The sequence below is a fragment of the Ictidomys tridecemlineatus genome, chromosome 4, assembly GCF_052094955.1.
Source record: "Ictidomys tridecemlineatus isolate mIctTri1 chromosome 4, mIctTri1.hap1, whole genome shotgun sequence".
NCBI classification, from domain to species: domain Eukaryota; kingdom Metazoa; phylum Chordata; class Mammalia; order Rodentia; family Sciuridae; genus Ictidomys; species Ictidomys tridecemlineatus.
The window spans coordinates 85,608,148-85,623,591 of NC_135480.1; the positions used below are offsets into that span (position 1 = coordinate 85,608,148).

Below are 15,444 nucleotides of genomic sequence, written 5' to 3' on the forward strand. Positions count from 1 at the left end.
CTGTAATGTGCACATTGGATCCTTATTAACCGAGTAACCTATTAAACCAATTTCATAGAAATCTAGGAGGAGAGCAAAGGCAGACACACTACACATAGTGGTACATATGAAGGAGCTCGTTCATACAATATAGGATTATGTTGATTTGAAACTGATTTATTGTTTATAATGTCTAGAATTTGCTTTTGTTTCTCCATTACAAATCAAAGGATTTAACATTTCCTTTTCAGATATTAAAGAAATGAACATTCAGTCTAGTGGGAATGAGGAAATGAATTTTGTTAGAATTTGAGAGTAACAATTTATCCAAAGGAAATTAGCAGCATAGACCCTCACTGGACAAACAACACATTCCATGAAATAATTGTTATGACATTTCAATGCAGTCTCACCATGAAGCATTTCCTTGTAAATGACTAAACAGACCATGTCTTAACAATTACTTTTTAAGAGAAAACATTAATACCCTTAAAAGTTCTTATCATAATATTGACAAGAAGGGAAACAGTTAAGTACCAGGAAAAAAAATATTAACTAAAACATAGTATATAGTAAGGAAATTCATTGAGAGAAACAAATTCTTTGAGTGGTAAAATGTTCACAATTACATAATGTTTTTTTCCATGAATGCTAAGAAAGAATCCAAAGGATTTCTGGAAATCAGACTTATTTTCACAAAATTCATTAATCTATTTGAAAACAAAGACAAATAAATTCTTAAATAATCTCCCAGAACAAACACATTATGTTTTTAAAGGTAATCACTTTCATTTCATCAAAAATAAAAGAACTCTAATCTGGTGGCTTCTTTATGACTTTCATTAAACATTCTTTCATGTGTTCAATGGTTTTTGGAGGAAAGGTTTGAGTTCTTCAAAGATGTCATTTCAAGCTGCATGCATCTTCCCTCATTTGTTCTTGGATTGCAACATGGAAACTGAAAGGAGTATTGGATATTTTTGCTGTCTTTACCAGAAAAAAAAATACCATATGAGTTGTAGTAAATAAAAGATCTTCACTTGATCACAATAAGTCTATCTTGTCTGATAGAATAAATGAAAGATGGCATTGAATAATGAAAGGTTTGTACCAGCCATTCTAAAGTGTAGGATTATCATTGATCCCATTAAAAAATACAGCCAAAAGATACTGTCCCTGGTATTTATTGATCTCCTTAACAGCAGTTATTCTTCAACTATGTTCTAATCATCTTGCTTCCAACAAGAATCAGGTGTTTTGAGCCTCCTTTGTGTTTTGTAACTGCATTAACAAAGATTTAGGCTGACCCTACTCCCTGACTATGGGAGACTACGGGAGGGATATATTTTTGTTAAATAAAGACATGTGGCTTCAGAACTAGCAGTCACCTAAGTACTATCTCAATCTGTTGCCCACAGTGTATTACAAAAGGAAGCATTCAATAAAGCCACAAGAGATCATCCTTTGACAGCTACCTTCTCATAACTAATTTCCCAAAAGTTGCTATTCCTTTTAGTGCAATTTTCTTGCCACAAAAATCAGCCTGCCTCAGAATAGCAAAGCAATATGTTTTACTGATTATTTTTTCTATTTTTAAAGAGTTTGTTTGTGCATATTTAAATATTTCTTCAATATCTTAGCTGCTAAATCATTATATGCAATATTAAATGTTCAAACCCTTATTAGCAATTGTTAAAAACATAACTTCCATGTGTTCCTTAAGGTAGGGCATGTTTGATTTCTGAATTGTTGTCATATAAATTGTAAGGCCAAAATTGGGCCCTTTGAATATGCAAAGTACCCCCCTTAAACCACCTTGAACTAGGCAGATTTGCAACATTTTAAACTGGCACTTCATCCCTCTTTCAGCAAGCATCCTCTGCAGATTTAATGATCAGGAACATCCTTCTGATGCATGCTGGGAGATATGGCTGCAGGGTACAGACCACAGCAGACAGTGTGTCAGATGAGGCAGAACTTCTTGTTAGGGGTGAGTATGCTAATAGTGCAGTCTGAAGACATGATCACCATAAATTATCATACAAAGGAATTTAAATGCATGGACTTTGAGCACATCAGTACTATGCATTTTACTTTCAATTTTACAATATATGTCATTTTGCTTAACCTTTTGCCTTTGAAGAGATTACATGGAAAACTGTTCCTCAGTAACAGACGAAACCTACAGATCCAAATTCAGGGTCCAAAAACACTCTTAGCAATAAGTGATCACTGAGTGTCAAACCAACTTACTGCCAAGCATAAACTCAAAATAGTAGAGATACTAAGACAATTATTGGACTATAGAGAAAAAAAATAAAACTGTGTTTGTGTGTTTTACAAATGCAAAGCTAGTGGAATTTGCTTTTTCTCCACTAACTTCTAAATCTGGCTTCCCAAAACAGAAAAACTGCATGTGTAAGATGGTGACATTTACAATTGTTAAGTGACAGGGATGTTTTAAAAGTCTGAAAATGTCAACATACCGACTCCCTGTGTAGAAATGACAGTTAAGTGGTTTCCAATTATAAGCCAGATCATCAAATTCTGCAATTCTCTGAAGCTAGGTCTTATTTCAATTAAGTAAATGACCAGAACACTCATTTCGTTTTGCACAGTGTCCCCCAGTATGAGAAAAGCAGATCTTAGCATACTTCTATTTTCCTTCCTTTCTCCTTTCACTTTTTTTCTTCTTTTCATCCTTCCATCCCTCTTTCCTTCCATCCTTCCTTTTCTTTTAGCTTTATATTCAAGTACAATATATCTACAGGCATTTTCTAAATTCATAAGTGTACATGTGTCCAATACAAGAACACCAGATAACTATGATATAAGGACTAGAATGTTATCAGAAGACTACCCAGTGTCTCTTCGATTTTGTTCAAACACATTTTGAGTGACATGAGTATTGCATGCTTAGATTTCTTGTACATTGTCTACAAGTAACAATTTTATAATCTAGAGGAAGAAATTATGTTTTAGATTAACTGACTTTAGTATTTTAGAATTATTTTTAAGAATGATTACAAAAACTTTTGTATGGTAGATACAAGGTCATACAGTGAACTTAATCATCCCTTCATTGTATCACCGAATGTTTACTGATTTTTGGTAGTGCATCTATTATTGGTTCAAGAAAAAATGCTTTAGAAAGTATGTATCTGAATAGCACTTATTCATTTTTTGTGTGTTTCTGTTCAGAAAGCAGTTTCAATATTTTCTCCAAATTTACATCAAGAATGAGTATTGTATGATAGTATGAAACACCAACTTTTTAAAGTGCTCATTTTTTTCAATACATTTCATTCCACTAAAAATTTCCCCTAGTGCCTTCGACATTACAAGGCTCGTGGAACTGCAAACCACCCAGTACTCTAATTTGTAGAATTGCCTTCTCTTGCTGCAGTATGTCTTAGATTATGTGTATTTATTGTGTGCACTTGCCTAGTAATTTAAAATGATGCTCCTAAAATTGGAGCTTTCCAAATGAATACTGCAATTTAGAGACTGATAACAAGAAACCAGGTATTTTTACAGGACTATAAGGGGCAAATTCAAGTGGCAAACTAACATTCTGCTTTGTAAGTAAAATTAAACTCAACAGGGTTTAGAACATAATTCAAGTTCAACTTTTTAATGTTCTGCTCTTTTAGCCTTTGGCTTTATGCCTAGGAGATGATAAAATGCATACGTTTTGGAATTATACCCAATAGCAATTTCAAACAGGTTGCTATTGTCTGAGTATTCATGTAGCATTCAGCTCAAGCTTTCCCTTGAAGTGAGTTTGATCAAGTTGCCAATTTTTGATTATATACTTGCACTACTTTTTTCAAAATTAGGAAAAATAGATTTCTTCTTCTGCCTGGCCACTCTCAGACAAATTTAAAAACTAAAATAAGGGTTCTAGTGTTTTTATTATTATTAACAATATTATTAAAGTTAACATCTCCTAATAATTGAAGGAACTTAGATTCTTGAATGTTGCTGTTTTTAATATTCACTTGCAAAATATACACACAAAATAGTTTTACTCGGCCAAACTTTTTTCTCCCTTTCCTCCAATCTCCTCAGTTGTAAACTCAGGGCAATGTTCTAGAGGAGACCTGCAGGACCAAAGCTTGAACACTCTGGATTGAGCTTTTTAAATAACTGCTACAATTTTAGCATCAGAATCTTTAAAACACAGTTATTCAAATGTGAATCAGAGGAAGATGGGAACAGTAAAGAAAACTCCAACCATCTGTTTGTAGAATACACTGGTTAGAGTGAGCAGTTCACTTCATTCAATGTTGATTATACTTGGAAAATAATTGGCTGGCGAGGAATGCATTCTTGTGATTCTATTTCAGGGGAAATATCAGGGGAATATATCTATATTCTCCTCTCCTAGATAGAAAGAAGCTCCTTTTTGTTGTTCTTCTCTCCAAATGAAGATTGACTATAACATTCTTTTGTTCATCTTACCAAAGCCTGCACTTCTCTGGCCACACCAGCACACTAAATTGGCATTCAGTGGGGGGAGGACATGACTTTCCCATTGCTTGTTTAGAATTGAGTGTTTCATGCTACTCTCCCCATAAAGTATCTTAAGGGCTATCTTTCCCTCAAATGATTGTTCACACTTTTTCTTTATTTTGCTTTTGGATGTCAGTGCTATTATTCACCTGTCTTCCACCATTATCATCATTATCTAAAAATTGAATTTTCCATAAATAATCAGCTGAAGCATAAAATCACTTGCTTTCACAATCTTAGCACCCTGTGAGCCAGCATTATCATAGCACCATGCACAATCTGGAGAGCCATACGAGAGTGAATGAACATCTGACAAGAATCTTCTTCTGGATATAAAAAGAAATTAAAGCTGCACCTGTATATCTGCGTACAATTTCAAGCACTTATTTAAGTATGCTATAACAACAACAGAGAAAGCAAGGGTAGACAGTGCCATAGGTGACTGTATCATGTTACCCAGGGAAAGGAAGATAAGCCATCCAGAGATATTAGTAAAAATTTATCCCTGAAGGGGATACACATTTGTAAAGAATTGATATTCTCAGGCAATATAAGAAGTGATCAAACACAATTTAAAAGATTCTAGAGAAAGGAGTGTTCATTTTTTGTTATATTATTTCATAGAAATCAATGTCATAAATGTGTTTCCCAAAGCAAATAGAAGGGTAGAAAACTATCATGGTTTAAAGAATAAAATGTGCTTAACTAAGCTAGGCTAAGTGGGAGCCAGAGCTTGAGTTCCTTCTATTATGTTCAGAGGCAGAGGAAGCAATAAGAAATTCACTCTTCAAATATCCTTATAATTCTTATTCTTAATGCAAAACATTAGGTCTAGAAACTCTGAGAATAATCAAAGAAGAATCAGTAATCTCTCAGTTTCCTCTGAACACAGAGCCTTTCCTCAACTTGGACTGTTTTTATTTCCTGTATCACAACTTACAAGATGAATCCAACATGTATTTACTTGAATTTGTAAAGAATGAATCCTCCTTGGGATGCAAACTGCTGGGAGATCTCTAACTGCTTTTAGCCCTCTGCCTCTAACTCCACTCCATCACTTCTTATTCCTAGCAGAGTTCTACCTGTCAGTCTAATTTTCTCTACCTTTTCAATCAATTCAAGTCCACTCATTCTTTCCAAGAATTTCTTCCTTGAAAATTTTTGGTTTAATCTTTCCTAAACCACCTAGTCACTTTTCAGCACAAACTTGAAGCCATTGAAAGTTTGACTTTTTTGCCAAAGAAATAAGTCAACAGGCATTTGTTTATAAATTGCTATTCATCTTTTCATTTATCCATTCATTTAGCACCTGTCTCTTCATCCTGCACTAATGTCAACACTCAGATCAAAAATAGGAAAAAACTTTAGGAGGCTCAACATTTTCTAGTCTACTAGAGAATGAGAGACATTTTTTTGTAAGTGGGGTAAGAAAGACCAGAGAAGTGCCCCCAGGTAAGTTTCAGGGACATAGTAAGAGATTATGAAAATAAGTCTGCCATGGGTCCATATGCACAATTGGAGGGGCTCAGTACAAAATGAAAATGTGAGGCTACTTCTTAAAAATTAGTAAAAATTTTAGCATAGTAAGACATTAATCAAAGCACAGGGCCCCCTGAAACTATAAGACTAAACACATAAAAGTTGGCCTCCATAGCTGTTAAATTAGGTATTCCTCTATAGAACAGCAACAGCAAAAACTTTAGCAAGGGGAAGGAATAAACTATAGAAAACAGAAGTTTTCTCATTTATAAAATTAGAGTACTGAACCTTTTATCACAAGTTTTTGTGAGCTTTTTCACACACACACACACACACACACACACACACACACACACACACACACACAGTTATTTCACCCAAAAAGCCATGTTTTGATTATGCCGTCTTGAAATATTTATATTTCAATTTTAACTCTAAAAAAACCTATGCTAAGGTAGATGAAATTACCAAACTAGGCAATTTAATGCCAATTTAAATGATTTTGTCTTCAAATAGTTGAAAAATATCTAAAGATACCAGTTTCTACCAGAATAGAAACCAAAATTTGGTAACCCATGATTAAATACTATACAAATTCTCTTCATGTTCTCTTTTCTTGTGATTCTCACTAACAAAAAGGGAACATTTGAGAATTTTCTGGTTTTTTTTTCCCCTTGGAAAAATGCATGTATGATCAGTTTCAGAAATACAATGAGAAACTAAAACTTGGTGAAAACAATGTACCTCTAACATACTAATTGATTTAAGAATTAAAGCTGCATTTATGTTCTCTATCTTCACATCTCACAGCACTAATCTTATGATTTATGCAGATTCTAACTTGACATACCTGTCCATTTTTGGTACCTTGCCACTTCCGAAAGCTTCCAAGCTTTAAAAAGGCACATGTATTTACATAAGCGTCTTTGGAAAATGGACTGTGAACAGTTTTTCTTTTCTAATTATATATTCATTTAACATACAATGAGCTTATTATACTTGGAAAATTCACAGGCCTTTATATGATAGAGTTATGACCTGGACTCAAGAGTCTTTCACAAATAAGAAAAAAAGCTAATAGTTACTTAAAGCAAAGCTGGGTTTGCCAATATGTTGGTATTTAGAGATCAAAGGACACTGACTCATGTTTTCTGTGTAATTTAGTCTTAGTTAATATTAATAACATACATTTTCAAATAATTTATGTTTAGAGAAAAATATGTTATGTCGTTGATTTAAAAAAAAAAACTTTAAAACAGGGCTGGGAATGTGGCTCAGGGATAGAGTACTTGTCTAGCTTGTATGAGGGCTTTGGGTTGATCCTCAGAACCCAAAAAACAAAATAACAATACTTTAAAATAGAGGTGTCTCCCTCTTAAAGAAAATTAATCTCCCTAATGCAATGTCTTATTGGACTATCCTATACCACTGTGGAAGTATTAGTTCACTATTACACAAGAATTTGATAATTTAAACTGCTTAAACAAATCACTTCTTTTACTAGCTTATTCTCTGTCTACATAAACTGGTTTGCTTGACAACTATAAAATTTCTTTTAGACATTGAACAGCAGTTTAGTTTCATTTGTCTTACACTTTGTATGTGGTTGTTTGCCTATTTAGAACTTTTTAACAAACGACTATAGAAGGTAACATATTTTGATAATCAGGTATTTGGATTCCCTACACCACTTTAGTTTGGATGATTCAAGTTACAGTTAACTGAAGTGACCTGAATGACCAAAATGACTGAAGTAGTTTTCATGCACATACATGTATATCTGCAAATACAATAAGAACAAATAAATGAATTATCATTGTATACAGGCAACACAATGATGAAGACTGAATCTTTTGCATTTAGTTCACTCAACAAATACTGAGTGCCTGCTAGAAGAAGCCAACCTCTCTTTTAGACACTGGTATTTACATCAACTGACAGATTTTCTCAAGTTTCTTGATGGCAGCATTTTGAAACAAAGATTGTGACGTTACTCATTTTGAGAACAATTCTGAGGTTTTATATCATCAATATTTTGAGTCAAAATTGTAAGGTAATCACATTTCACTCTGTAATTCGTTCCACTGATAGCTCCTATTTTTCTTATGCAGACATCATAATACAAAAATACTGTCACTTCCCATTTATGTAACCTTGAGGCAAATTCCTGGTGTGTAGGGTTCATTGTTTAATGAGTACCTACATTATACCAGGAAAGTTCTAGAATGCAACAGGAAGAAATGGTAAGATAGAATTGTGTATGAATGCTTTCCGATGCCATGAGAAGGAACTTTTATGCTAAAACTTAAAGATCAATCAGGAAAGGAACATGATCAGATATGCTCTAAAGGAAGATCCTTTGGACAACCTCAGAGAGTGCTTTAGAGATCAGTGGCTTGCTAATAGAATAAGTAGGGCACAGTGCAGTAATTCTGGTGAGAAATAACAAGGGTCTGGGAAAAGAAAATAAGGGGTAGGGAAAAGGAGATATAGACCCAAAAGATAGTATGGAGATAAAATCTACAGAACCTGACAACCTATTGACTATGCTAAAGAAGAAAGAGGAAGCAAAGATGAAGGCCAGTTTTAATGCTTAGATGGTCAATGGGAGGCAGATCCCCTACTTGGGTCAGACTAAGGCAGTTCCAAGTCATACTTAGAGTGTCAGAGTATTTGGTTATGAGGCATCCTCACTTCGAAAGCTGCCCTGGTTTATATGATAAACTATGTGCCCCAACCCAAGAAAACAGTCATTACTCATGACCATGATCAGATTGATCAGATTCACATCATCAGGAAGACTCTGAGAAAAGTGAATGCTAAGTAAATGAACAGCATTTAAGTTAAGGCTCTCCAGAGACAAATCTCCATAAACAAAATAGGTTTGTGCCTGTGGAGGTCAGAAGAGAAACATTGGAGTTGATATGTAGATTTGGGCACTATGTCAGCATATTAGAGTCAAAAGGGAATGAAATGACAAAGTAGCATGTGAAAAAATAAGGGAAATGCTGGTAATAAAATCCTGGGAAGTACTGAAGTATCATGATAAAGAGGAGGAGGGATTTGCAAAGGAGATTGTGAAATGGCTCCCAGTGACAGATACTAGGAGAAAAATCCAAATAAATCATATCATTTGAATAGAGAGAGAAGATAATTCCCATGCAACAGAGTAAAAAAACAAGTAAAATAAGAAATAATATATACCACTGAATAGAGTGATTCTGAAGTCACTGATAAATTTGGCAAGGGTAAATTCCATGGACGATGAATGTAATAACCAAATTACAGCAGGTGGAGAGGCAAGCAATATTGTGTGAAGGCAGTGCATAATCTTAAGAAAATCAGAAGATTTAAAGTCAGAGATTCTCCCCCACAAACACACATCTCTTACAGAATGACTTTGGGCAGGTAGTTTTATTTGAACCTCACTCATTCTTCAATCAGTACATATTCATCAAACATTTATAGAGCATTCAATGTGTGGCAGGCACAGAGCTAACCAGCTAACCATGGACAACATATGATATGGAGGAACACAATATGAGTAATGCTCTTACCTGTATATGGGCAGTATGGTTTGCTCTCTGACTATAAGCCCTATTAGTAATAATTATTTTAAAATTCAGCTAATGTTTACTAAGTTCCTCCAAATGTCAAGCACTGTGTTAAAGACTCCATATGAATTATTTCACTTCATCCATTTAGAATGTTATGTAGACACAATGTGAGAGTGGTACTACTTTCAGTTCTAATCTGCAGGTAAGGAAATCAAGACACAGAGAGGTTTAGGAACTTATTGAATGTCACCCTGACAGATAAAGAATAGTGAGGAGAGCCCAGATGGGCTGGCTTTGAGCTAGTATTTTGTACCTCTTTCCCTGTCAAGTGTCAGGTCATTTCTATCTCTTCAATATTGTGTCCTGTATATTCTCTCAGTTCCTGATACATTATAATTCCTGAAATATTAATAACTGTGGAAGACAAGAAAGAAAGAGAGGGAAAGAGGGAGGAGGGCACAAAAGAAGGAAGGACTACAATAAGAAACCAGGATGGAGTGACAAGCTTTGCCTAGTAGTTGGAATTTTTATCAAAGAGATGAAAGGCTGGCAGAATCTTACAGGAAGTGCAATGACTGAACCAAGAAAGAGAAGAACAGTAACTCCATATAAGTTTGCAAATGCAGCACTTTATCATGCCCATTCACCTGTTTGAAGGCCTCACATTCTCTAATCTTCTGAAGTACCTAATCTTTGCCCATGTGATCACAGATGGCATCATTGGGCACCATTTTATTCTACATCTTGATGTGAATAGTCACTAACCTTACTGTCTGGACTTCTTACCCCACGTCTTGCCAGTCATCTAAAATTTTAAATTCAAACGACTGTTTTTTTTTTTTCAAAATCTTGTAGAACTTTTTATATAGATGCCCTGGGGTTTCAACAGAAACAAACAATCACTTCTGCACGAGACACCTTTGGAAATATTAAGCACCTATAAATAATAGATCTCTTTCTGTATGGTTGCTTTTTATTCTCTCATTTTAAACTTTCTTGCAAACCCTACAATTATAAAGAACAAAACTCCCAGGTGCTTTAGAAAGTACTTGATATTCACTCCAACTGCTACAGTTCTTTCAACACTTATATGTGTTTCCTGCCCAAGTATAGGTAAATTATACCATGAGTCATAAAAATAAAACAGTCTTTAACATTAAATAAGATGGTTTTAACAACACCAATATTACATAAGCAAAATATAGAAAGGGATTTGTATCTGTCTATTAATTTATTTGTTTGAAAAGTTTGGGGGGGAATCATCCTATTTATTCACTTTTCATATACTTTGTATAGACATGACTACCCAATTGCCAATCACATGTAAAACTGACCTGTTTTTTTCTGAATTCATTCTATTTCCTGTGACTGTCACCTACACTGTTCTAGTGTGGTTTTTAAGTTTGAGTAGTATTTTGTGAAACCTGAAACATAAGGTCTTATAGAGCATATTCATACTGTACAGCCCATTTTTGATAACCCTAATGTGGTCACCAAGAGCCAAGCTCCAAGTAGAAGTTTTGCTGAGTGTCAACCAATGACAGGTCACATCTTCAAGAATAAAGGGAAAATTGGTAAGTTTACTTCAGTCTCTATTCAGAAATTTTGTTTGATTTTAGTCTATGTTCCAAGATACTCAATTTTTAATTGTTTTCTTGATTTTAGGTAACACCATACATTATGTAGCCTGGTCTCTTATTCTTCATTGAACAATACAAAATCCAAGTATTGAAGACAAAAAGGACTAGCACTGATCAGAAGAAACTTCTCTTGACTTTTACTGCAGATTGAATTTTGTCCTCCCAAACACCTGGCAAAGGTAATGTCTTCGTTTCACTAAGTACTCCTTAATTTGGAATTACAAAGACAATTAGCTCTCTAACGAGTTAGAGCAAGTGAGGTGAAAGAGTGTGTGGAGGGTGGGTAGGGGAGACTGAACACCAGATGATGTCTATAAATGCCAAGAAAAAAATATTACTTGCTCTTGGTAAAATCGTTCAAAGAAAAGGTGTTTTTTATTTTTTTAAATTAAAATGTATTTACATTAGTGCTTAGCAAGTATGGGAAAAATCTAATTTGACACATAACATATAATGATTGGCATTCATGAGTAAGTAGGTTTCTACTCTCTCTGTTAAATAGATAAGCATTTTTTTTCCCCTTTAGAAACATGCAGATCTGCTGAGATGCCTTGAAACAGGGAAAAATGAAAAACTAGCTCCTAGCTTCAGAAAAGAACAATTCATTAAAATAGAGAATAACCTCTATTAGCTTCAAAAGTGTAGGCACTGCAAAGATGAGATACAGTGTTCTATCTCAGGTTATATGTTGACAAAAACTAGTGGAGAAAGGTTGGCTGTATTTATGCTGAATTTTGGGGGAAAAAAAGTCTTATATCTGCTTGAGCACTGGACCTAATTCAGAGCTGGTATTCAGTGCATGTTAGTTGAATCTCAATAGCCTAATTTAAAAATAACTCAAATTGTTTAAAATCCCTATAATAATACGTTGACCCAACCAACACATGGTCACATTAGAAAAATGCCCCGGGCCAGGATTTTTCTCACTCTGGACAGTAAAGCATACCATGGATGAGTTATTTGACTTCTTTTGGATTTAGCCTCCTCATATAAAAGGGAGGATAATAATATTTAATTTGCTATTTTAAATAAGAGAATGAAATTTCAAATAAGAGAATGCTTCTCTGTAAATTATAGATATTATTGAAAGTCTTAATTTTAGGAAGAATTTTCCTTTTCCTTTTCTTTAGGATTAAGGAGTTGAACCATTGCTCTTCGTGGTTTGTGTGGTCAGGAAAATGGTCTACATCTAAAGGGAGACCCTAGTTCATTATCTATTGACTGAATAGCCAATAGTATTCTGATGGTTTTGTTCACCCTGTTCAGTGATAGAAGGCATTTTGACGTCACCTCCTTCCTGTCTGCAGTGTTTCAAATACGTTTACAATAAAACACAACTAAGAAACAGTTAAATGTATACATATTCTTAAGACATTAATAGTCATACCAGGAGTGTTTGCATGAAATATCCCCATACCTTCAGGTGAGTGGGCAAGGAAGCAATGTGAAAATTAGCAGAATGCCTTTCTCACCACCTCCAAGAAAACTAAAAGGCTTGAAAGTAAATGTGAAATGGAATTGACACACAAAATACTCATTTAAAAAAATGAAACCAAATAGAATGAGTGACTTTGACATTTCTCTTGAATTATGTCTTAAATTTTAAAGCCTTCTTGGTCAAAAATATAAAATCACAAAGAAAGAGGATTTTTTTTAAAATTTGAAAATCGCATAATTATCTACACCGGAAGTGCCAGCATTCTCTTTTGACAGCATTCTGATTTGGTTAAGTGTTCATTAATCACAGAAAACTGTGGCATAAAGCAAGTCTGTTTAAATTACATGTTTTGTTCAGGAGGTTATTGGTTCATATAATTATTTCTTTTATGCCAATTCAAGAAATAAACCTATTATTAGTAAACTTCATTTTTAATACCTAATCACTATTATAAACATTTTATCACCTGATATGTGTATCAGTGAAATAATGCTCATATACTCACATCAGAACCTCATCTCACAGAATGTTGTCAAGCTAAAAAGCAACATTGATCATACCCAGTGAACAGACTCTTCCTGTAATCCATCTCTTATAGGGAACATCTGTTTCAGATTATGCAGTCTGAAGACTGCTCTATTTAAGTGCATCTGAAGATCTTATGTCTTCATTTCTCCAAATGAGTTCTATGGTGGCATCAGGATTTTACCAAGATTACTGTCACCATATGAAAATAGCCATCTTTTAGCATGTTTTGAGATCTAATGGTAAATGTTCTTTCTACAGTTGCATACCAAAATCTTGAGAGTATAAACCAGCAGTCACCTAAGAACACTGAGACAGCTCTCTCTCCATTATGGCTCAGTCATTTTTGGATAAGTTAAGCACCCAGGGAATAATATTTCTTCTTCTTATTTTTTAAGTCATTTGAGGACTACTGATTTGTTTAATTAGTAAAAATATGAAATTACAGATCCTGGATACATGTTTGTCAACTCTTGTTCATTTCTAAGACCATGAAAAATATGCTTTCATGTTGCTTTTCAGAAAAAAATATGAAAGAAAATCTAAATAAGTGAGAACAAGTAAAAATTTATACTTTAGGGAAAAAAATTAAATCCAGTGTCCCACTTAGAGTTTAGTCCACAGTATTGTCAAGTGTATACTTATCCTAAGGAAAATGGCCTTATAAATGTGTTGCCCTAGTTTTTCAAGGAAAACAATAATTCCAAATTTCTTTCATAGTATGTTTGTGAAAGTAAATCACAGGGATATCTATAAATTACTCATTTCCATGATTTTCTTAATCTGCATTGAGAATCATAATGAGCCATACACAGCAACCCAACATTGGATTTATAGAAAGCTGTGCAGAAACATGGTACCTTGCATATTTTAGCACCTCATATGGAACTTTCCTACAGGATTTCTTTACTGATCTGTTCTTAGAATTTATGTAATCCTAGTTTAATAAATGAATTTCAGAATAACATGTGGATTGCTTGAGCTTTTAAATAAACAAGTTGAATATTTTTAATTTTTCTTGACAGTTTGTACAATAGACTCAAATATCTATTTTCCATTTCAGAAAGATCACCCTCGATGGATGGACAGTATTACTTTTATATTGGAATAAAGTGTGTTCAACTCAACTCATGTAAAACTACATTAAATATTTATGCCTACTTCACCTCCTGGAATTGTTGGTTAATTTACTTTTCACCTGATGTTTGTGATAATTGACCAGGAAGTGTTTGTATTTTTCTAAAAATGAAACAAGAAAATTCTTTAATAAACATTTTAAACATGATGTTCTGGAGACTGTTACATTGGCAATTCAATGCTTCAGTCAAAAATGACACGAGTCATTTTATCCTACAACTCACTAGTCTGAATCAATCACATAGCTCCTTATAGCCTGGCTCAGAATCCAGCCTTCCAGTGACAACTGCATGCTATAAAATTAAACTTTGGAATAATGCATTAATTTCTAGTCTTATAAGACTGGTGTGAGGGGAGTGGGTGATATCTTTTTTAAAAAAATTTTGCCTAATAATAGAAGAATCATCATGTTCTAAGTAAGATTGCAAGAGACCAGCAACCAAAGAATCCTCAGGGAGGGCCAATGTCACTGACATCTACTGACATCTACTTTTTGATAATACCATCTTCCAAAAGTGACTTGAGAAACCATCACAGTTGACATTTGTTACAAAGCCCTATGGAAAAGAAAATTGCACACTTTTTTTTTTTTTTTAACAATTTTAAAAGATTTTGCACAAAGGCTTTCTACAGCCTCTGAGGGATTCCAGCAGACTTTTTCTCCTTGGTTTTCAAGACTTTATTCCCTTGGCTTTCCCCTATGCTATCCAATGACTTCCAAGTCCCTCTTATTCTAAGATCTAAATTCCTTACTCTTACCTTCAAATCCCTCTATTATATGGCATCAGTTGATATTTCCAACATTATCATCTTTCTCCCTCCTCTTACTTAACCATTCTGTAACCACACCAGTTTTCTGTTCTTCCGAGATGCCGCACTCATTAGTAATTAGGAATTTTATCCCCCCAAAAGTGTTCATTATCTTTACATGGCTCTTTTTATTTATTCCTCGGCTTTCTCTAATGTGTCCCCTAACATCTGATGCTCACTTCATTTTGCTTTCTTCATTTCATTTATTACTATCTAAAATGATCGCATTCATTTATTTACTTCCTTTTCCTCACCATACATAATTGTAGATGTCATAAGAGTGGGAAACTTCCTTCCCATTTGCTCCCTTAGCCCCAGGATTCAGCACAGGGCAATGTTTCGCAATACTATTGAACAAATAATT

At 34.1% G+C, this 15,444-nt stretch overlaps 1 protein-coding gene and 2 long non-coding RNA genes across 5 annotated transcripts in view; 2 read left to right on the top strand and 1 right to left on the bottom strand.

The window, feature by feature from the left end:
• Positions 1 to 15,444, top strand: part of Cntn5 (contactin 5) — a 1,189,809-nt gene that overhangs the window by 1,095,590 nt on the left and 78,775 nt on the right. For all 3 annotated transcript variants that reach the window (XM_078046906.1, XM_040285131.2, XM_078046907.1), the window contains one exon: positions 1,849 to 1,969. In XM_078046906.1, the coding sequence (XP_077903032.1) occupies positions 1,849 to 1,969 (121 nt within the window). The remainder of the gene's footprint in view (positions 1 to 1,848; positions 1,970 to 15,444) is intronic.
• Positions 1 to 15,444, bottom strand: part of LOC144377170 (uncharacterized) — a 227,194-nt gene that overhangs the window by 96,099 nt on the left and 115,651 nt on the right. The gene's annotated exons all lie outside the window — the stretch shown is intronic.
• LOC120889683 (uncharacterized) lies at positions 6,675 to 14,481 on the top strand. Its single transcript, XR_005733712.2, has 3 exons — positions 6,675 to 11,104; positions 11,196 to 11,349; positions 14,197 to 14,481. It is a non-coding gene; the product is annotated as an uncharacterized LOC120889683 (long non-coding RNA).